The sequence below is a fragment of the Cavia porcellus genome, unplaced genomic scaffold (genome assembly GCF_034190915.1).
Source record: "Cavia porcellus strain 051 isolate PalLab524CR breed Dunkin Hartley unplaced genomic scaffold, mCavPor4.1 scaffold_7, whole genome shotgun sequence".
NCBI classification, from domain to species: Eukaryota; Metazoa; Chordata; class Mammalia; order Rodentia; family Caviidae; genus Cavia; species Cavia porcellus.
Window position 1 is genome coordinate 73,443,177 of NW_026947490.1, and position 22,320 is coordinate 73,465,496.

The window sequence follows — 22,320 nt, forward strand, 5'->3', positions numbered from 1 at the left end:
GCACGTTATCCTCCTCGACAAGTCTTCTCTTGCCCTGTGAGGACCACAGCAGTCACTAGCCCGAGGCTTTCCTGCTGTGACCGGAAAAGAGTGGGGAGTTTCCTCATTCCAGTCTGACCCAAAGCGCAAAACAAGGATGAGCTTTGGACATCTCCTAGACTCCAATTATAATTTGTGGTCCCCAACATTTTGAAACACCTTTGTTTAATTGCAGAGTTTGATCAGAGTGAGTTGTGGGTGCAGAGCTTCTAAATGCTGGTTGGCTTGAGTTCATCTGCCACAGACTAAGAATAAATAAGACCAAAAAACATGAACAAATCACTATGAGTATAGCAACATAAAACCGTGAATGAGCCTTGAGATATTTAAAAGGATTCATCTGAAGGATGGCATCAGAAAATTTATCCTGCTGGGCGTGGTGGCTCACGCCTGTAATCTCAGCACTCGGGAGGCTGAGGTGGGAGGATCATTGGGAGTTCGAGACCAGCCTGGGCTACAAAGTGACCTCAAGGCCAGCCTGAACTGCATAGCGAGAGCCCGTCTCAAAAAAGAAAAAAAATTTACCCCAATGGTGTATTTGTTCATCAAAATTTTGAGTTTGTTGAGACATAGACAATACTACTTTTTGTAACTTCTCCTGCTTGAATGCAATGACTTAAGGTACGTTTTATACATGTAAAGGAAGTTTCATTCCAGACTATGGTTTGTTAAAAACAATGATTATGAATACATATTGAAGTTCTTTGGCTGTCACTCTGTTCAGACACCATAGTAACAGTGTCCTTAGTGGGGACATATTATGATCTCTCCAGTTTTTTGTGACAATATAGGGCTGAATAAGTTTCCAAAGAGTAATTTGTGTAGGTCCAGGCTGGCCATTAGTCAAAACCCGAGGGGTTGGTGTGCTAAATCCTGTACCCTCCCAGGTAAGTTCTCCTTCAGGAAGGGTCTGTATGGCTAACATGTTAACTTATTTCCAAAATGCCAATCAGAAATATTGTTAGCTCCTCCTTGTAGGGATCCTCTAGGTCCTCAGTTAAAAAAATTATATTGGCCCATAGACATTTTTTCATTCCTTTTTTCCTGTGCAAAGGTCCCAAGAGGAGGGGCACCTTTTGCATAATTATTCCAATAAGTATGATTTTCACAGAGAGGGACAATAGAGAAAAAAGGAATTGATTTCTTCACCCCTTTTATGGATTGAACGGAGGGTCAAAAGGATTTATTAATCATGATTATGCAAGAGCCGATTTTGGATATCACTGGGAAGGCAATAATTGTACCATACTGTCCTATGTTTTACTCACAATGGAAGGGGTAAGTGAAATGAGAGGTATAATTTATGACAGACTTTATCCTGCTTCTCTTACAATGATGAAGGACCAGGTATCCAATTGACTATGATAAGCTTTTGGTTTATGATAGATTTCAGGAGGAAAGATGACCCACGTGCTTGGTCTGAGCAGGGTAAATTAGGCGCCTATGCCCAATACTTCTGTCCTGTTATGGGGGTTGTACATCCAGTTCAGGCTATGATAACCATCATAGCAATGAATATATTTTCAGGGGCACATGGACAGCCCTGTGGTGTCACCAGCATCCTAGCATCTTGTGCTATCTTCCTCAGTTATCCCTTTGTTACTGGGCTCACATCTGGAGGAGCAGGCCATGGAGGGAGTGAAGTTGGGGCCTTCTCCAGCATGCTTGATGGTCACATGCATCAGGATGGCAACCTTAACACTTCTTCATTATCTAAGGAGATACAAGCAAACCCCTCTCCTCCACCCAGGTTATCAGCATGAGATCATTTCATTGACCTGTCTGAAAATCACACCATAGGACTCTGGGCCTATTGCCTTCCACTAAAAAGGAAAAAGAATATTGCCAGTGAAGCAATAAAGGATCTGGGAGATGGATTCAAGAAATTTAGAACACAAATTGCTAAATCTAGTTGTATCTGTGGTGACATCTGGATTATCTGGATTCCCCCTTTTTGTTTTATTATTTGTTGTTTTAAGGTTAAATGAGATCTTTCAATAATTGCTTACCCTGAGGATTGTAAAGAATTCTGGTCCTATGCTTAATTCCCTAAAGCTGAAAAAGAATTGTTGAGCAGACTTGTAGTGCCCCACGTTGGGCACCAGTTATCAGAGACCCTTTTCATGATGCCAGTTATGAGGAAGCTCTGCAGTGAGTCCCCAGTCTCCTGCCAAGTACTATGGTGTACGGTGGAAAGAAGCAGCAAGAGACAAAATAGAGATGCAGCGGGGGTGTGGGATGACCAGTTCATGGGAGCAAAAGGTCACAAGGTACCCAGAACCTTGGTATTTATTCATTACATCTGAGTCACAGACAATAGGAAGGGCAGTGGGTGTTTCTGGGTACAGTAATGGTGACTTGGTGGTCTAGGAAATATAAAGCATTCTTTCAGGACAGGGATGAATTGGGGGAGGGGCACTGAGGAAGTTGTAGTTTCCCCAGGTGCTTTATCCTCTTCAGCAAGTCATCTCTTCTCTGTGAGGACCACGGCAGTCACTAGCCCTAGGACTTCCTACTGTGACCAGAAAAGAGTGGAGAGTGGGAGTTTCCTCGTTCCAATCCAGCCCAAAAGGCAAAACAAGGAGGAGCTTTAGATGTCTTCTACATTCAACTTATACCTTGTGGTACCCAAGAAGCCCCTATTTCAAACTAAAAAACATATGCATGGGGCTGGGATGAAGCTCAGTGTGAAGGCACTAGATTCAATCCCCAGTACTGAAAAAGAAAAGAAATTTTTACTCAATATTCAACAAAATATCCCAGATCTAGAAAACATGTTCTTCTATTGGGAGTGCAAAAGTGCCTAGGCCCTAGCACAACAAACCTTCTAAAAAGAAGAACATGAATGCGCATCCCCACAAAGGCTCAAAACACTAGAGAACAAAGAAAAAAATATTTTGAAACTTTCCAGAAGGAGAAATGAAAAGTTCACATTTAAGGAGCTGGAAATGTGAATAACATGAAAATTCTCCATAGATTTCCAACAAGTTGAAATACAGTAGAACATTAACTTCAGACTTCCAAAGAAAATAATGCTAACAGAATTGGACCCCATCAAAATCTTAATTGTGAGTAGGATAAAGACATTTTCAGATGTGCAATTTCAAAGTTATTGTCTACCAAATGCCTTATTTTATTTTATTTTTTTTGTACCGGGGATTAAACTCACGACCATGCACTCGCCAACAGCACCAGGCAGGTGCTTATGCTGCTGAGCTAAATCCCCAGCTAAATGCCTTATTTTAGAAAGCTACTCTGGAGGATATTCTCCAACATTAAGAAGGGAGTCAACAACTGAAGTAAAGGAACAACTTAGTGCTTGTGCTGTTTGGCTGACCTCGCTTACCTGTGTCTGAAGGCTTAAGCATGTATTTAGAGGATACCAATGTGCATTATAATAACTACGGTTGATTTCTTACTGTCTTGTTTTTGAAACCCAGTATCATTCCCATTGTTTGGTTTGGTTTGGTTTTTTTGTTTTGTTTTATTTTATTCTCTTTAAAATAAAAAAAGTGAGTCAAGAAGAGGAATATTTGAAGACCATAGGAGTCAAACAACTAGAGGAAAGAAGGCCAGTCTTTTAGGGTCTTCTGTGTGATTCAGGCTGGCCTTGGGCTCACTTTGTAACCCAGGCTGGACTCCACTTGCAATAATTCTCTGACTTCAGTCTCCTGAGTGCCAGGATTACAGTAGTGTACCACCAAGCCTGGACTTTTCTTCCCTCCCCTCCTCTCCCCTGCCCCTCCCCTCCCCCTCCCCCTCTCTCCCCTCCCCCTCTCCCTCCCCCCTCCCCTCCCCCTCCCCCTCCCCTGCCCTCCCCTTCCCTTTCCCTCCCCTTTCCCTTTCTTTCTTTTCTTTCTTTCTTTTCTTTTCTTTTCTTTTCTTTCTTTCTTTCTTTCTTTCTTTCTTTCTTTCTTTCTTTCTTTTTTTGATGAAGGCAAGTCTTAGGGTAAAAGCTACAACTGTTACATTTTAGAAGACCCAGGCCTTAGCCGGGCGTAGTGGCTCATGCCTGTAATCCCAGCACTCGGGAGGCTGAGGTGGGAGGATCGCTGCGAGTTCGAGACCAGCCTGGGCTACACAGTGAGTTCAAGACCAGCCTGAACTGAACAGCAAGACCCTGTCTCAAAAAGACCAAAAAAAAAAACAAAAAAAAACAAAACAGTTTAGAGTGGGATTTAGCTCAGTGGCACAAACATCTGCCTGGCAAGTTTGAGGTCTTGATTTCGATCCCCGGTACCAAAAAAAAAAGTTATAAGACCCAGGCCTCAAGCAGAAAAACCTCCAGAAAACAGTGAGGCCCACAGCCACCTGTTTGAATATTAAAAGAGATATTTTCAGCTTGGTAATGATAAATAATAGCCACAAAGAAAGTCAATAAATTTGTCTACCTCACAATTTTTTAATCCAGTAAAGGCAACATAATGTCAAAAAAGAAAGAAAGAAATGTAATCATGGCCCATATCTCAACTGTGAATGAGCATTACATATTATCAGACATTATCATGTGAAGATTGATCAGTAATTTGCCATAACTTTTTGAAAAAGGAAGGTGACCCTATATGTGTGTTCCCACATGGAGCTCCAGGAAGCAAAGATTGGACAGCTGGAGCCGGGAGGTTCTGAGGTTCTGAGAAAAAGCACACGTCTAGCACAGAAAATACCTCTCTGAAATATGAACCAGCAGCTCTCAGATAAACCTGGAGGAAGGAACTGGAGTGGTAACCTGTGATGTGGGTGAAACATACTTTGGCTACAAACCTAAAAGTACTATTCATATTGTTAAATCTGTAAACGTATTACTTTAATAGAAGAAATTTAAGTTTTAAAGTGTGGTGGCATAACTAGAAAAGGGACAGTGAGTGGCACATTTACAGTATTACACTCCAACTTTTCTAAACTCTAAGGGCTTTTTAAAGCTTTTTAAACCATACACTTCTCTGCCATGCAGAAGGATAAGTGAGTCATTTGTAGAAAGTGGATGCCCCTTAGACAACAAGAAATAAAGGCTGCTGCTGCTGCTGATGATGATGATGATGATGATGATTTTGCAGTACTGAGAACCAAACTGAAAGATACTCTTCACTGATCTGTACCCCCAGGACTTTTTATTTTTAGACAGGCTCTAATTAAGTTGGCCAGGCTGGCCTCAAACTTGCTATCCCCCTGCCTCAGCCTCCTGAGTGCTAGGATTACAGGAGCAACACCATACAGACTGACTAGGATTCCCAAAAGAACAAATGGAGTAAGTCCTTTCTACCTAGATCAATAGAGGAAATCAAGTGAAGCAAAAGATTGGTTTCTCAATAAGATCCATAAAGGAGACACACCTTGACTACACTGATGGTGATGAGAGCCGTTCATCACTACCAATGTCATTTATATAAAAGCACAGGAATATTTTAGTAGCTTTAGATAAAAACAGAAATTCCTTAACCAATGCAAATTAATAGGCCTGACCAAAGAAGAAATAAAAAAAACACATAACTTCATCTGTCGAAGAAATTATAAGTTTAAATACAAAGTTGATCGTCTTCCGAATTCTGTCAAGCTTTTAAGGAAGATTGTTAATCTTTCACAAACCGTTTCAGGATACGGACTTGCAGGAGTGACTTCTCTGACTTACTTTAAATTTTGCATGGTGGCAGAGAGCAGGTTCAGTTTCAACTGGCTCCCCAGCCCTGCAATGGGTTAGAATGAATGAAGGAAGGTAGAAAGGAGTGAAAGAAATAATCCACTTCCCAGCATCTTTGGTCACCTCCTTACTCTGAGTCACTTGTGGTTTCCCATTTGCCTGGACATTGGCTGATTCCTTGGTGGCCCTGGCACTACATCTAGTCTCTGAGAATGAAGGACCACTTGTTGGCTTGTGACAGGGTGGTTCCTGCTAACACGCCAAGTGCCTGGGACGGGCACAGCTGGAGCCACATATCTCTCCTCAATTATCTAGCTAGCAGGAGCAGCACCCCTGAAACAGCTCATAGTTTGTGGCCATTTCTTGTAAAAGACCAGACCTGCCACCATATCCTATGTGCTACTGGTGCTACAGTGCATGCCCTCTGAAAGCACTGTGTGATCTTAGGCATGGTGACTGATAAACATGCCACCCTGTCCCTGCTTTCTTAAAGGGGAGGGGGCATATTGTACTTTGAAAACAAACGTTGATGGTGACCCAGTGTTGTTCCCCTTTTTCTGGAAGGAAGCAGGGGAGGGGAGGGGATGAAAAGTAAAAAGGAAGGAATCCGAAGCGCAGAGATGCAAAACTAGAAAGTGTGTTCTACATTTTGAAATTTCATGTATTGACTTGAAGGGGGGGGGGATAGCTACATTTGTCTCTTCCGTTTCCTCTCCAATACTTGGACTATTTATCGGGGTCCCTTTCTCCCCAGCCGTTTACTGCAGTGGGGCTTTGCAAAGCTGGTCTCCTAGCAGCCGCATGCAGAAGGCCCATTCATATGACAATAGATGGAAAGGAAAGAAAGCACTTGGTTTGTTTAAACTGCCTCTGTCTTCATTCACGGCCTGATGTCCATGTGCATTGTGACATCCACAATGGCACTAAAGGTCTCATTGTAGCTGGAAACAAATCAAGACAGAATACGGGGTGCTAAGATAAAAGAGTTGTGCAACACAACTGCTAAAAACAATCTAAGTCTTACATCTGAGATTTATGTTACCTTTTGGCTGTGTGGCCCCTCGACTAGTATTTATAATAACCAAGAGGGATTGATAAACAGAAAGATAAATGGGAACTTTATATGCGTTTTTAGAGGCACTCGCACAGGCTAAGTTTGCTGTGATGCTTCGGAAGCTGTTTAATAATTATTGTTCTTTGTTTGCACAACATTCGGGGCCACACTCCACATTGGTGTTTACTTTTCTCCTGGTAAGCACGCCCTTCCCGCCCGCATGGGGACCGCTCCCCACAGCCCCCTACTCACCCCCTCCCCCCACCCCGCCGGAACCCACATAGCTGTTGCGGCGACCCCGCCCAGTTCGGCAGGCAACAAGTGGAAAGTTGAATAACTTCACACGTTTTTTAGGGAGGGGGTGGGCTGGAGGGAAGGCTTTTGGGAGCCGATTTAAGGATTAGATCAGATGTTATTGCTAGTGAAAAATTAAACAGCCCGGTGCTCTGGGGAGTACAGATTAATATATTTAGTGACTCTCTGCACACAAAGGCCGCTCATTGTAGCCACGTCTGAATGCCTGTGAATAGGACCGAACATATGCAGCCTGTCACCGCAGGTGCCCACATCTGTTCTTCCCCGGGCAGATGCTCACAGAAAGGGGGAAACAGGGAGGCCAGGGGAGGACACCGCGCTCCAAAGCCTCCACGGTCGCCTGGTCCTGGATCCTCAGGAGTGGCCTTGGGAGGTGTGCATCCAGCGGGAACGCTAAGCTGGAACCTGGCACCCCACCTCCCGCCCTAAAGGCAGGGCGCGGTGGGGGGAGACTGGCGGGCACCTTGGGTCCTGGGCAACAGGTGCCAAGACCTCTCCAGGGTGGGGGCGCCTGGCCGAGGAGGACTCGGCCCGTCGGACCAATCGTCTCAACATTTTCCCTTGTCCCCGGTCCCTTTTGCCAAAGTCGTGCGAGGCCTCAGCCCGGGACAGAGCGGTGACAGGGTCCCCACAAGCCACGCCCCTCCGCGAGGGCGCCCAGGTTCCCACGGGTCACCAGACGGGGCACGGCCAGCGGGTTCCCACGACCCTCATGCAGACCCACACGGCAGGCCGCCGAGGCCCCCAGCTTCCTCACTCCCCACTGTCGCCCCCCAACCCGCAACCGGCTCGGCGCCGCCGCCGCCGCCTCCTCCGGGAAGCCCTCCGGGCTCCCGCCGCCCGCGGCGAGTCTCGGGCTCCTGCGCGCGCCGAGCTCAGCGCCGCCCCTCGCGGCCACGCCGCCCCACCCCCACGCCGGCGGGGCCCGCGCGATCGGCGGCGGAAAGTTCCGAGGGGCCGCGAGCAGCTGCCGCGGTAATCTGATCCAGGCACAAAGGCGCGCCCGCCGGTGCTGCGGCCGCAGGTAAACACGCGCTTTGTCATGGAGATGAACGCAGTACAGCCCTGAGCAGATGACCCGCGGTTCCGAGGGGAAGGCGGCGGGCGGGCGACCCGTCATCTGCGCCCTGGCCGCCAGCTGAGCCACGCGACTCGCCCTTTCTCATGCAAATCAGCACATGCCTTTGCAACTTCCCGCGGACCTGCCGCGTCCACCTCCGATCCACGCACCAGAGGCGAAGTGGCCCCCGCATACAGTGGCTCAGGGTCCCCACGGCCCCCAAACGGAACAGGAAACCATCGGGTGGGCGGGAGCAGGCTCGCCTTCACGTGGCCGCCCGTCCCATGAAAACGGAAAAGGTCTAGGAAGGACACGACGCCTCCTAACCCTGCAGCTCGGGGAAGTCGGGACTCCGGCCTCCGCGTGGGTCCGCGGGCGCGTCCGCAGGAAAGGCTAGTGGGAAACCCTGCCCGCGCCCAGGGGAGGCGCTGCGTGCAGTGCGGAGTACTCGAGTGTCCCTCACCTGGTGACTGCGAATTCCAAGAGCAAAGCTCTCACCTTGTAAACATTAGCCCAGAGCCGCGCTTCTTCCTCGGCTCTGCAGAAGTGGATGCCTCAGATGAGAAATAAAGGTCCAGGCAAACCACAATCAAGTGTGAACTCGTTTGTGTGCGCATTCGAGTGGGTCCTGCCGGTTAATGGAAGCCCAGAGGTGTGTATGTACCCAAAGATGGCCTTGAGCACCTAATCCGTCACAGCTAGCCAGACCCAGGGAGGCCAAGAGACCAGGGTGTCCCGGCTTCTCTTGCACAGCTAGCAGGGGATTCCTCTGCTATTGTAACTACTTTCGGATTCCAAAACTGTGATCTGCAGAGACTGGGAGTGTGGAGATGTGATACCAATACTAATTAATAAGCAGGCTTGCTGTCCCCCTCTTTTTCTTTGGCTTATTCTTTTTTCCTTTCCTTTCCTTCCCTTTCTTTCTTTTTGTTTTTGTTTTTGTTTTTGTTTTTCATGCAAGCTGGCATGTTTGATCAACACCAGATTTGCTGTCTGGAAGTTTTTCATTTTGTTGTTCCGAACAAGGACCCTAATTCTTCTTGGGAATAAGAGAACCTCTCTGTTGGGTATACAGTATTCAGTTGGTCTAAGAAAACACAGGCTCCACTCAAGTCTCCAAATTTGTTTACACAGAAACTGAACCTATGCCGGGCTGGAATCTGACCTGTTTTGGGTGCTGTTTACTGTGCTCTGCTGGGCCCTGCTGCCTACCACAGCCACCCACCATGACACACACACAGAATCGAGACTTTGGGTGGAATCAGTGTTAGCTTACATGCTGCAGAGGATGGGCCCATCTAAATGGAAAAGATGATAGCAGGAGCCATTATCATGGTGGGTGGCTGTGGTAGGCAGCAGGGCCCAGCAGAGTACAGTAAACAGGGTGGGGAAAATACTGGAGGTCTCTCACAGAGAACTCCAGGTGTGGTGTTTGTGGCCATGGTTCGGACTCTTGCACAACCTGAGCCAACCCTAACCACTAGAGTTACTCAGAGGATGGGTTGAGAATGCCTGGGGGGGGGGGGGAACACTACCGCCACTCCACCAGGCAGCAAATTCTTCCTTCTACACTTGTGTCTGATATATTGGGTGCCTTCTAAGCCTTAATGAGCCTCACTTTGTACAGTAAATTTGCTGAGACATCAAAAAGTATTTAAAAGAAAGTTTCCTGCTTTCTCCTAATGAGCAAGGTGAGGATTTATGGTGTCCCGGGAGGAGGGAATCTGGCAGCCAGGGCCAACAGTGAGGCTGATCTATTTAACATCTCTAGCTTAAGCTCCCTCCTGCATTTGGGGGGTTCAGAGTGCTTAGTTGTGGGAGTATAGAGACATGCAGTTAGGGAGTGAAAAAACGCCATTTGGTTTGGAGCAGATGGCTGGCTAGGGGGCTGATGGCGTCTAAAGGCGTGTCATCCCCCTCCAGCTCAAATCCCTAAGGGCTCCCCTTGTCTTCCCAATCAATGAAAATTAAAGTGCAAAGAAAGGATGAATAGTTGGACCTCGAGTCTCTCCTTTGTTCATCCCAGCTACTGGTGCGCAGGAGTTAAACTACAACAGGCTCCTATAGAAACGCTGAAGTTAAACAGTCTCCCCGTTAGCTCAGCTTTTGAAAGAGTGGAAGAGGAACTAACTTAGGGGTGGGAGATAGAAAAAGGGAAGAGAAGAGGAGGAGGAAGAGGAGAAGAGCAGGAGGAGAAGGGAAAGATGGGGGAGGAAAAGGAGAAGGAGGAGGAGGAGGAGGAGGAGGAGGAGGAGGAGGAGGAGGAGGAGGAGGAGGAGGGAGAAAAGGACTTTCTGCTTGATTTCCCCAATACAGAATCGCGTGGCATAAATTAAGTTGGAAAAGAATGAAGGCTTTGGGGAGGATTCTGATGGATTTTACGATGCCTTTCAGTTCCGCTTTGCCGCTGTAATCGAGAAATCTGTGCCATGTCAATTTAACAAATACTTGATACTAAGGGGGGTTTGTTAAAGATTTGGGGCAAGCCTTTTTCTACCCCGAGGTTTAAGCCCTTGCGCGTGGTACTTTTTATTTCCAGTTTTCTAAACAGGCATTCAAATGAGCCTGTTTCCCACTTCCATTTTCTAATTAAAAGGTTCCTGATATTTCATTTCTTCCTGAAACCTGCATGGTCTCAGGGACACTCAGGATTCTGCATTCTGACCTCACGTTCCTTTCTTCATTTGCATCTCCCTGTTCTGGGAACCCTCTCACTTCTCCACAGGGAACCGCATCTGAGTCACAGGGAGCAGAAACCCTGAGAAAGTGTCTTTGGGAGGAACCATCACCCTAGTGAAGAAAGGATGCCGACACTAGGTGGCAAGATTAAATTAGGATTTGAGCTGGCTGGGCCCTGTGGCAATGCAGCTAGTCCACGCTTGCAAAGGACAGGGACACTGGCTTTGACACTGTCCTACAGGGTGGCAGTACCTTCTGAAGTCTCCATTTGTTCTGCACAAAACAGTAGGGGGTTTCTAGTGGGTCCAAGCCTGCCTTTCCCACCTCAGTCTCAGGCACTGTGTGCACAGGGCTTTTGGCTAACTCTGGTTTTCCACCAGACGGCAATGGGACATTTAAATGCACATCTCTGCGATCCTGAGACTTTAAAGGTATTTGGGAGACGTGGTAGCAGCACACAGGTCGGATCACCTGAAAAGCAGCCATGGTATGGTGATCCCAGTTGTAGATAAACAGAGGGATCACCCCAGATGGCTTCTCAAGGTGATTGATCCTTTAAATTGACGCCCTCAGAGTGTTTGAGGGGTCCCCTCTTTCAGAAGAGCATCATAAACACTGATAGAGACACCAGCCTTGGATGATGGTGACATTCTATGCAGTTGTCTCCGGTAAAAGCTACTGCACTTACCGCAAGACGCTGCTAGAGGCCCTCTGGGGGCTGCGCTGGGCTCTCGCCTTGCATTCTAATGGAGCTTCTTAGGTGCTGGGGAGGCTGCAAGGACCAGTAGTAAGGGACAGGACAGACAGCAGAGTGCACGCCCTGTGAAAAGCTAGATGCCAAAGGAGGAAACTGCCTCGACTTACTACCCCCCGGCCTGTAGGCAGGAGAGCAGTCGAGGTATTCACTGTGGTGCATGTTCTCGCCCTCCCAATAAACTCATTTCCCATAAAAAATGAATACAAAAGTTCTAGTGTCTGCCGGACATGTAAACCCTAATAAGGTGACGGTTGTGCAAAGGTTGTGGGCTGGGGGGCCAGGCTGGAGGGGTCTTTGGAACATGTGCCGGACATTGTCGCAGAGGCCGCGGCGCGCGGAGGGGGCTTTTTCTCTCGGCATTGTGCGGTGAGCAGGTGCTGTCTGCATTACCATACAGCTGAGCGCACAAAGAGCCACTGATTCAGCCTCGCACAATAACAGACTGCCTTAATGACAGCCACGCGAACGACACACACCAAACTCACTTTTTACCAAGCGGAGGGAGGCCGAGGGGGCAATGCCCAGGAGAGAGGGGCCCGAGAACCAGGGAAGGTGGTGGCGGCCGAAAATGGTCCAGGGGAGGGTGTGCGTTTCTCGGGGAGGGGGTAGCTCAAGGCTTCTGGCTCTCCTAGCTCGGGGGATCCGCTGCTCAGACCCCGACCCTCACCCTAGTGGCCGAGGGCGACACAGGGTCACTTTGGGAGGAGGACGCCGGGGTCAGCCCCTGGCCCCGCGCGCCGGATCTGCGCTCTCCTAGGTTCAGTGGCCATCCGTGGCCGGGAGTATCCGGGTCCAACCTCCCCAAACTTCTCAAAACTGCCGCTGCGCACCAGCACCCCCCAACCCCCCTCCGCCCGCCCCTTCCTACCGCGCCCCCGCCCCGCCCCCTCTCAGAGCCTCCGCCTAAGGAAGCGCCCGCCGGGAGGAGGGGCGGCCGGCCGAGGGGGCGGCCGGGCCCCCAGCCCCTCCCTCCCTCCCCACGCCCCCGGGACGCGGCCCGGGCGAGGACCCCCGGAGGCGGGCGCCTGCCCGGAGCGTTCTGGAGGAGGGCGAGTCCGGCGCTGGGCCGCGGGAGGAAACGCAGGCCGCCCCGCGAGGCACGGAGGGTCTGCGGGTCTCAGGCCGGGGCCGAGGCTGCGGCACCAGCTCCGGGCGCAAAGGGACCCTTTCTGCGAACATTTTGCAGGCATGTAAATGAGTGCGTTCTGTGCGGTGCGGGAGGAAGGCGGAGGGGCTGGGGGCGGGGGCAGGCAGGACCGGGGGGCGGGGAGGTGGGGGCGGGGAGGAGGGTTGCACATTTTACAGCTCACTGACCATTTGGCGATCCATTGAGAGGAGGGTTTGGAAAAGTGGCTCCTTTGTGACAGCTCTCGCCAGATTGGGGGGCCGTTCATTTGCATCTCATTAGGCATGCGGCCGGCCCGCGGAATATAAGGGCGGCGGGCGCCGGCCTTCGCCAGATCCTCGGCGCGCACCCGCGGAGCCCTGGCCTGCTGAGGGCAGTCGCCCGGGAGGACAGGCGGCCGCGCGGAGCTTCTCGGCCCGGGCCTCGGGTCCAGTGCGGGCTGACTCGAATGGCATTGGCCAGATTCGTCGAGAAGACGCGAGGCTTGGCGCTGGCGCAGCAGCCGCGGCCGCGGAGCGCTCCCGGAGCGGAGGCCGAAGAGTGACACCCGGCTGCCAGTGACACCGGCCGCGAGCGCAGGGCGCGCGCCGCACACTCCCCGCGCGCCCGCCGTCCCCTCCGCGCCCCGCGCGGCCCCGGATTATCGCCTCGCCCGTGGGATACCCAGACCACCGCGTTCCGATCGGCCTCCGCAGGAAGCCTCCGACGCTCTCTTGGGAATTAAACTGAATCTCTGGACGCTTGCGCGCTCTCGCTCTTTCTGTCTCCATCTCTATCTCTGTCTCTGTATCTCTGTCTCTATCTCGAAGACGCTTCCAACAAAACCAGGAAGCAGACGACCCTCACCTGCTCTTGGCTTGGAAGAAAGGAGAAAACCGCAAATTGCGTCCCCGCGCAGCCAGAGCGAGCCCTTTCTCTCGCGCATCGCGGAACGCGGCTCCCCGAGGCGGATCCATAGGACCGAGGCCCCCGAGAGGGGCCGAGACCACCCGGGGCAGGAGTCCGGGTCACCCCACCTGCCCACACCCGGCGCCCCCGCCCCAGAGGAGGCCCGGGAGGCCCAGAGGGCGCGCGCCGCGGGACCATGGGCCGTCGGAGCGCGCTGGCCCTCGCAGTCGTCTCGGCCCTGCTGTGCCAGGTAGGGGCCCCGCGGGCGGCGCGGCGGAGGGCGGGGGCGCGCAGCTGTCCGCGGAAAGCGGATCCCGCGAGCGACGGCCCGCGCCCTCACGCCCTTCCCCGTGCAGGTCTGGAGCTCTGGTGTGTTCGAGCTGAAGCTGCAGGAGTTCGTTAACAAGAAGGGGCTGTTGGGGAACCGCAACTGCTGCCGCGGGGGCGCGGGCCCGCCGTGCGCCTGCAGGACCTTCTTCCGTGTGTGCCTCAAGCACTACCAGGCCAGCGTGTCCCCCGAGCCGCCCTGCACCTATGGCAGCACTGTCACACCAGTGCTGGGCGTTGACTCCTTCAGCCTGCCGGATGGCGACGGCGCGGGCGCCGACTCTGCCTTCAGCAACCCCATCCGCTTCCCTTTTGGCTTCACCTGGCCGGTGAGTGCCTCGCCTGCATTTTCCTCGGGCCAGGGATATGGGTGGGGGCTTGCAGACGAAGTCTTAGGGCACATGAAGGACTGGAGATCCTGAGACAGATCGTGGGCCTGCCTGCTGCCTCAACTTCTGAAAAGGCCCTGTGGGCACTGAAGGGTGACACTGGCAGTGGTGAGGAGGCAGGCAGGACCTGAACCTGTTCCAAGTCCAGGACATATCACGTGCGTCTCTGTACTTGTCCCTTCAGCCAGACCCCTGACGCTGGAAAGTTGTTCTCAGTTCCTAGGCCCTGGCCAAGTCCCATCCCGGAGGGCTAAAGACAGCTGCCCACCATCCTCTTCCACCACCTCACCCTGACTGCTTGAGCTCTTCAGCTCTCTCTGTCTCCCACTCCATGATATCCTGTACTAACAGGCTGAAAAAAACGCACCAGGAAACCAATCTTTTAAAGTTCTTCTAATTCCTTAACCAAAGTGATACCAGGGAGAGATGTTCAGACCCTCCTGGACACCCTGGGCCAGCAGGCCTTGGTCCTGACTTGCTTGTTTCAAAAGTCTTTGACTTTTTTTTTTTTTTTTTTTTTTTACAAATACCCATTTCTGGTTTGTCTTATGTCCACTCTTCTCTCCAGGGCACCTTCTCTCTGATCATCGAGGCCCTGCACACAGACTCTCCTGATGACCTTGCAACAGGTAACCACAAATTACACCCCGAGACTGGGCAGACAGCTTCCTTACCTAACATGTATCTGACTTTACCTCCATCAAACTCTGATGGCTTTCATGATGCATATGTGTGCAGGTAGTTCTGGGTCCAGGGTGCTTGGCCTTCTTCCCATGCAGTAGGCATGCCCATTACCTTCCCCTTGGTCCTCCAGCTCTGTTTCCTGGTCAGAGCTAACTGGAGCATCTTCCCTTCAGAAAACCCAGAAAGGCTCATAAGCCGCTTGGCGACACAGAGGCACCTGACGGTGGGTGAAGAGTGGTCCCAGGACCTCCACAGCAGCGGCCGCACGGACCTCAAGTACTCCTACCGCTTTGTGTGTGATGAGCACTACTATGGGGAGGGCTGCTCCGTGTTCTGCCGTCCCCGGGATGATGCCTTTGGCCACTTCACCTGCGGGGAGAGAGGCGAGAAGGTGTGCAACCCGGGCTGGAAAGGCCAGTACTGCACAGAACGTGAGTCCTGGGGGAAGGCTGCTTCCTCCTGTTGCTGCACTTGGTGGTGGTATTGGGGCTGCTAAGGAGGCCCAGGGTTATGAGCTTTAGTGCAGGAGGCAATCTCAGAGCTGTTCTGTTGGGGAAACTGATGCCCAAAGCTCAGGGGTGCCTTTCTGAGATGTTACAGCCAGTGGCAGGGTCAGGGTCAACTTGGGCATTTTCACATCCAAGACAGTGTTTACTCACTATAGGAAACTGCCTTTCTTCATCAGGGAGGAGTTCAGAGACAAGGCCAGGGGTCAGGAAGCAAGGCTGTGCTACCCCCAGGGTGTGTGCATGTGGAGGGAGGAGAGGAAGGAAGGGAGGAACAGAGTCACAGATCGGGTTGTGCAGGGCACGCTTTCCGCCGTCCTGCCTGTGACGTCTCATCTCTTCTCTTCCCTGATTTTGGGTTGCTTGACCTGACCACAGAAGAAGATTCCCTGTAGTGCACACTGTTTATGCTGTCCGGGGGGGAGGTCTTTACTCCTGTGGATCTGTGCTATGGACAGGAGGAGTGAGTGCGTTGAGGCCATGAGGGTCACGCCTTCCCCTGTCAGGTCTGAACGCTTCTGGCACCTTGCCTTCAAACGAGGATACTGATGTAATGGCCTGGCAGGCAGGGAGCTCCTGGCTCTGCTGTGGTTCACCTGGCCCTCAGGGAGCCTCTCTGCAGCTCTCTGAGGCCTTCCCTGAAGGCTGGCCACCCTTGCCCAATGGCACAGCATTTCCCCACAGTCAAGGGTTGGTGTGCTGCCCGAAAACACCCCCACCCCCACTGCACCCTGAACTTTCATTCTCCTGCCCTGGAGCAGGTGAACTTTGGACTCTGTGAGGCCTACAACCTCTGTGGGGGGATGGGAGTGGCTTTTCTCAGCTCTGATTCCTGGGTGGAGGTGAGAGGGGCTTCTTGTTCTAGGAAGGGCTAGTGTCATTGCTGGTTAGTTTCCATAAGGGCTCCAGGGAGGTCCACTGAAGCTCCACCCTGGCCCAAGCTGGTTCTGTTTTCTTAAGAACTGGCAGAGCTGCTCCTTAGTGAGTTTCATAACTGGGAAAGTCAGCCAGCTTGAAACCTCAGCCAGCGTCCCCCCACCCCTTGGATACCCCTGACCTCCCAGACTGCCTCCTACCCGAACTTTCCTCTCTCTTCATCCATGGTTCTGGGGTAGCCAGAAACTCCAACTTTTTTCTTATTCAAACACCTAGTCTCTTCCTGCCCAGCTCGCGCGTGCCATAGATTAGATCTCCCTGAGGATAGGCGGTGGGTATGCCGCCTGCTCCCATCTGCAAAGTGTGTGTCTGTGCGAGTGTGTGTGTGTCCGCACACATACACACATGCTAGGGCTGTGGGGGGAGCATGGGGGGCGGCATTGTTGCGCTGGGGCAGCTGCCGGGAGGGAAGAGACAATGGAGCAGCTGTCCTGCCCTGGCACCCTGCACACCAGCTGTCCACTCTTATCTGCACACACACTTTCTGGGATATTAAGAGGTGGGGCTTTGTGCATAGAATTGGGAAGTGGGGGAGGAGGAGGGGGAAGACTTCTGACCCTCTCTTAGAAGAAAAGGGGATGGGGTGGGGGTGGGGGCTTCCGAGAGCCCTTTTGTCCGGGAGCCACTGTATTAAGAAGAATGCTCATTCTAAGCTAAGTGAAGTCCAGAGCTCCCAGCCAGTGTGGGCTAGTGCTCCACAGCCAGGGTGTGCTCAGCTGGGACCTGCAGACTGGGTTCGGTTAGCTTTGACCCATTCCCACCTGGAGATTCGAGGGAAGCCCTGGGGTAGAGCTCAACCCGTGTTTATCTGCCTGCAGCAATCTGCCTGCCTGGGTGTGATGAACAGCATGGATTTTGTGACAAGCCTGGGGAATGCAAGTAAGTCTCTAAGTCGTTTTGCATTTTGTTTTCTGCCTTTTCTTGTTATCATTTTACACCTGGAGTACTGTATTTGTAACCATCCCATGCTTTACAATCATCAGTTGGAAAACTGCTAAAACGAATTGAGTGAGGGGAGCGTTATCTTGGTGTTTTTGCTTAGTGAAGGCTTGCATATGTACAGTGGTACTTTGGTTCACAAATTTAATTTGTTCTATGATTTGGGGAAAAAAGGACATGTTTGTGTTTGTGTTTATGCTGGGAGATGGCTGCACTCATGTTGGTCACCTAATGCAGAGTTTGCAGACAAAAATAAAATTTTGACAAATGCTTCTATTTGGGAACCAAACTGTTTGCAAACAAAAGCTGAGACACCACTGTATATGGGCATGGGTCTCCATTCAGCTAATGTAATGATTATGAAGATGTATATGCAGCAGGGTAAAAAGAATTGTTACAAGGGCCAGGAATATAGCTCAGTCGCACAATGCCTGCCTGGCAAGCACAAGGTCCTGATTCAATTTTTGGTACAAAAAAAAAAAAAAAAAAAAGAACTGTTACAGAAAGTGTGTACATCCATGATTCTCAAACCTTGCTCATGTTATAACCATGTAAAGAGCTTTAAAATGTCTATTGTCAGAACCTCTGAGGTGGAATGCACTTGGATATTTAAGCTTTCTAACGTGATCTAGTGTTCGGCACAGTGTGTATTGCTGGTACTGCCAGAGATGTAACGTGCAAAGTGTCAGTATGAATCCAGGAATGGGCAGCAGCCATCTGATTATGTGCTTCTTTTTCCCAAGGTGTAGAGTGGGCTGGCAGGGCCGGTACTGTGACGAATGCATCCGATACCCTGGCTGTCTCCATGGCACCTGCCAGCAGCCCTGGCAGTGTAACTGCCAGGAAGGCTGGGGGGGCCTTTTCTGTAACCAAGGTAAGCCCCGTGACCCCAAAACTGCCCCTCCAGAGAAGCCTGGGGCTTACCTGTCTCTTCGACTGCTAGAAAAATAAAAGGCTTCCTGCATTTCATTTGTTTCCCTCCTTTTCTGTCTCCACCCCAACAGACTTGAACTACTGCACACACCACACACCCTGCAGGAATGGGGCCACCTGCACTAACACAGGGCAGGGGAGCTACACCTGTTCCTGTCGGCCTGGGTACACAGGTGCCAACTGTGAACTGGAGACTGATGAATGTGCCCCTAGTCCCTGCCGGAATGGGGGGAGCTGCACGGTAAGTGGGTAGCACCAGGGTCTCACCAAAGCAGGAGCCTTGTTCTGAAAGAGAGAGTGAGAATTCCCGGGAACACCTTTGGAAAACCTCTTTGCCTCCTTCCCCACACAGGACCTTGAGAACAGCTACACCTGCACCTGCCCACCCGGCTTCTATGGCAGGGTGTGTGAGCTGAGTGCCATGACCTGCGCAGATGGCCCCTGCTTCAACGGTGGGCGATGTACAGACAACCCCGAGGGAGGCTACACCTGCCGCTGCCCCGTGGGCTACTCTGGCTTCAACTGTGAGAAGAAGATGGATCACTGCAGCTCTGCACCCTGTTCCAGCGGTGAGAGCAGCTGCGGTTGTTCAGGCACTGGCCTGGGCACTAGGAAGCATGCATATCCCGTCTCAGTCAATGTGGAGCCACATGAGCCTCCTTGAACTTTTGGAGCCTTCATCTGTGTGTCATGGTAGAGACTTTGTCCTTGAGTCTGGAAATGCCAAGAAGGAAGAGGGCAGCCTGGAGCTTCCCCTGTGCATCCATTCCTCAGGGCCACTTGTGGTCCAGTGTGCTCAGGGGTCAGGGTTTCTCGAAGGCCCTCCATAGTCCAGCAGGGCAGGTCCAGATAGCAACACAGCCTCAGGGTTTCCTGAGGGGATTTAGCTGTCCTGTCACCCAACGTCATCGGGGGTAACCCTACGTGAGGAGGCGTGTTCTGTGGACTTACTGCTGGAACATGACAGGTGGGGTGCCTGAAACAGCCTCCCAGGGAAGGCTGAGCCAGACAGCTCCCCTCCCTCCTGTTTCAGTCCCCTCCTCTCATTAACAGTGTGGCTGTGGGGCAGGGTTGCACCCCTTTTTAAACCTTTATTGCTCTTCTGTAACTCAAGTCTAGTAGTAACGCAGTAACCAGGCAAAGCATTTTGCGTGATACCTGTCAAAACATACTGGCCAAGAAATACCAGTCCTTAGGGCTGATGCTAGTGCGCAGGACCAAGTGTGGTCTCCCCATGGCTGCCATTTAGGGCCTTGGACTATGTGGCCCTATGTGGGCCACAGGCTGGCCTGGGGTCTCTGGTGACCCCCAGGGGCCAAGTCAGGGTATCTGTGAGGTGAACGTACCTCATATGGATACACATTGACCGCTCCTGTCCTGTGTTCCAGGTGCCAGATGTGTGGACCTTGGTGACGCCTACCTGTGCCGGTGTCAGGCTGGCTTCTCTGGAAGGCACTGTGAGGACAATGTGGACGACTGTGCCTCCTCCCCGTGTGCCAACGGGGGCACCTGCCGGGACGGCGTGAATGACTACTCCTGCACCTGCCCACCTGGCTACACAGGCAGGAACTGCAGTGCGCCTGTCAGGAGGTGCGAGCACGCGCCCTGCCACAACGGGGCTACCTGCCACGAGAGGGGCCTGCGGTACGCATGCGAGTGTGCCAGGGGCTATGGGGGCCCCAACTGCCAGTTCCTGCTCCCCGAGCCGCCCGGCCCCGTGGTGGTGGACCTTACAGAGAAGTACGTGGAGGGCCAGGGTGGGCCGTTCCCCTGGGTGGCCGTGTGTGCTGGAGCAGTCCTAGTCCTGGTACTACTGCTGGGCTGTGCCGCCTTGGGGGTCTGCGTCCGGCTCAAGCTGCAGAAGCACCGGCCAGCAGCAGAGCCCTCCTGCCGGGGTGAGACAGAAACCATGAACAACTTGGCCAGCTGCCAGCGTGAGAAGGACGTCTCGGTCAGTGTGATTGGGGCCACGCAGATCAAGAACACCAACAAGAAGGCTGACTTCCATGGGGATCAAGGGGCTGACAAGAATGCTTTCAAGGCCCGCTACACAGCAGTGGACTGTAACCTGGTACAGGACCTCAAGGGTGATGAAGGTGCCATCAGGGACACCCACAGCAAGTGTGACACCAAGTGCCAGCCCCAGAGCAATGCAGGGGAGGAGAAGGGCAGCGCAGCCACACTCCGGGGGTATGTGCCATGGTGGGTGGGCAGGTGGAGGCCCGGGCATGTCAAGTGTGTCCCTGCGCTTAGCCTGCTTCTCTGTCTTCCCTTTCAGTGGAGAAGCGCTGGAGAGGAAAAGGCCAGAGTCCATCCACTCCACCTCTAAGGACACCAAGTACCAGTCGGTGTACGTCATCTCTGACGAGAGGGACGAGTGTGTCATTGCCACTGAGGTCAGTTGTGGCACCCAGGGAGAAGGGGGCAAGGCGGCTGTCTCTGTCTGCAGCTCACCTGCCGTCTGTCTTTGGGCCTCTAGGTGTGACACGGAAACGGAATGGCACAATGCCTGGTGCCCCTAAGATGAGTGAAATTCCAAGGATCTATGCCCCCACGAATGCTGCTGAAGAGGAAAGGGAGCCCGGGACTGCTGCTGAAACAGCTCGGGCGAGCTGGTCTCCTCCCGAGCAGCGCGCCGGCCGCGGCCGCGCTGCCCTGCCTGCCAGGCGCCCATTGCACTATGGACAGTTGCTGTCAGAGTATCTATTTAGCGTGGACCTGAGCACTGCAGAGAAGCACTCCTTACCCGGCGTGTGGATCTTGGGTTCTTACGAGCCAGTCTTCTTGAACTAGAAACACAACTGCCTTCATTGTCCTTTTGATACTGAAACGTGTTTTTTTTTTTTTTTTTTAGATGAAAAAATGTGTGTTATTTTTTTGGATTTGTAAAAATATTTTTCACGATATCTGTAAAGCTTGAGTATTTTGTGATGTTCATTTTTTTATAATTTAAATTTTGGTAAATATGTACAAAGGCACTTCGGGTCTATGTGACTATATTTTTTGTATATAAATGTATTTATGGAATATTGTGCAAATGTTATTTGAGTTTTTTACTGTTTTTGTTAATGAACAAATTCCTTTTTAAAGTATTTTTCCAAAATAAATATTATGAATGACAACCAGCAGTGTGGTTCTTTGTTACTGCCTCTCGGGCAGAGGTAGGCCCCACGTAGCCACTGCAAGGTCTTTGGGGCATTCAAGGCTTTCCCCTGGCCTCACCTGACGCATTTAGGGTGTCCCTTGGTCTCTTGTGTCCAGGTCCCAGGTGTGTCAGTGAGGCAGCCACATTCTCGTGGCGCCACCGCACATGCTTCTCGAGGTACTGAGAAGGACTGGCAAACCAACCACCGCCTCTGAACCTTAGTATTTTTGGAAGGCTGCACAGAACCTCATATGGGGTCAAGGAGGCACTTTCTCATCAACATTGCAATGGCTTTTTATCTTAGAGCGATACTGGTTTGTAAGCTTAGTTTAAATTCAGAAAGTTAGTTGGTTTGTGTTTCCTGCACAGATAACAGCAACACACGCTCAACTGAGTGGATGCTGTGTGCTGGGCCCTGTCGACTGTGTTATAACCACCACTCTTCGGTCCTGCTGCCTGTGGTGAGGTTGTCATTCCTCCTTACAGGTGCACACCAAGGGTTCGAGGTCGGTGGTCTCAGGTTCATAAGTGGGAGTGACCACATTCAAATCGAGGCGGCCTGCCTTAGCCCTTAGTGCGGGCATTAACTGGCATTTGTCAGGAACTCAGCTGCTTCTTGGTAAAGGACCTGGCAATTTAATAGAACCCATCGCCGGTGTCATTTGGTGGCTCAGGACAGTGTAGATGATCTGTTAGCAGAGAACAAGTCCATGTGGGGAAGTAGGGCTGATTCTGTGGTCCAAAGCTGGCAGGTACAGGGGTGAGGTCTCCTTGGCATGACTGAAGAGGCAGGTGGGCACACTGCCCTGTTTCTCGGTGTGGTAGAGGCCCACAAAATCCAGGGCCAGAAAGGACGGAACACTGCTCAAGGAGCCCCAGTGTCCCAAGGGCACTTCTGTCTCTTAGGA

General features: G+C 51.8%; 2 protein-coding genes across 5 annotated transcripts in view; one reads left to right on the top strand and one right to left on the bottom strand.

Moving 5' to 3' along the window:
* Fam120b (family with sequence similarity 120 member B) overlaps positions 1-13,024 on the bottom strand; it is a 105,578-nt gene extending 92,554 nt beyond the window's left edge. For all 4 annotated transcript variants that reach the window (XM_013148968.2, XM_013148966.2, XM_063253846.1 and 1 more), the window contains exon 1: positions 12,854-13,024. In XM_013148968.2, coding sequence (XP_013004422.1) covers positions 12,854-12,868 — 15 coding nt within the window. In that variant the 5' untranslated portion in view covers positions 12,869-13,024. The remainder of the gene's footprint in view (positions 1-12,853) is intronic.
* Positions 13,025-13,637: 613 nt separating this feature from the next.
* Positions 13,638-21,389, top strand: Dll1 (delta like canonical Notch ligand 1). The gene is made up of 11 exons (XM_063253847.1): positions 13,638-13,803; positions 13,910-14,209; positions 14,838-14,898; positions 15,127-15,384; positions 17,214-17,274; positions 18,078-18,208; positions 18,339-18,508; positions 18,620-18,836; positions 19,656-20,457; positions 20,546-20,663; positions 20,747-21,389. Exons 1-11 carry the CDS (start codon positions 13,750-13,752, stop codon positions 20,750-20,752), a joined length of 2,178 nt encoding a protein of 725 aa, XP_063109917.1. The 5' UTR covers positions 13,638-13,749; the 3' UTR covers positions 20,753-21,389.
* The last annotated feature ends 931 nt before the right edge of the window (positions 21,390-22,320 follow it).

Bases quoted from the DNA above. Each gene is read 5' to 3' on its own strand.
- Dll1 (XM_063253847.1), top strand. From the start codon at position 13,750: ATGGGCCGTCGGAGCGCGCTGGCCCTCGCAGTCGTCTCGGCCCTGCTG. The intron at 13,804-13,909 runs GTAGGGGCCCCG...TTCCCCGTGCAG, and splicing joins TCTCGGCCCTGCTGTGCCAG to GTCTGGAGCTCTGGTGTGTT. The intron at 18,509-18,619 runs GTAAGTGGGTAG...TTCCCCACACAG, and splicing joins GGAATGGGGGGAGCTGCACG to GACCTTGAGAACAGCTACAC.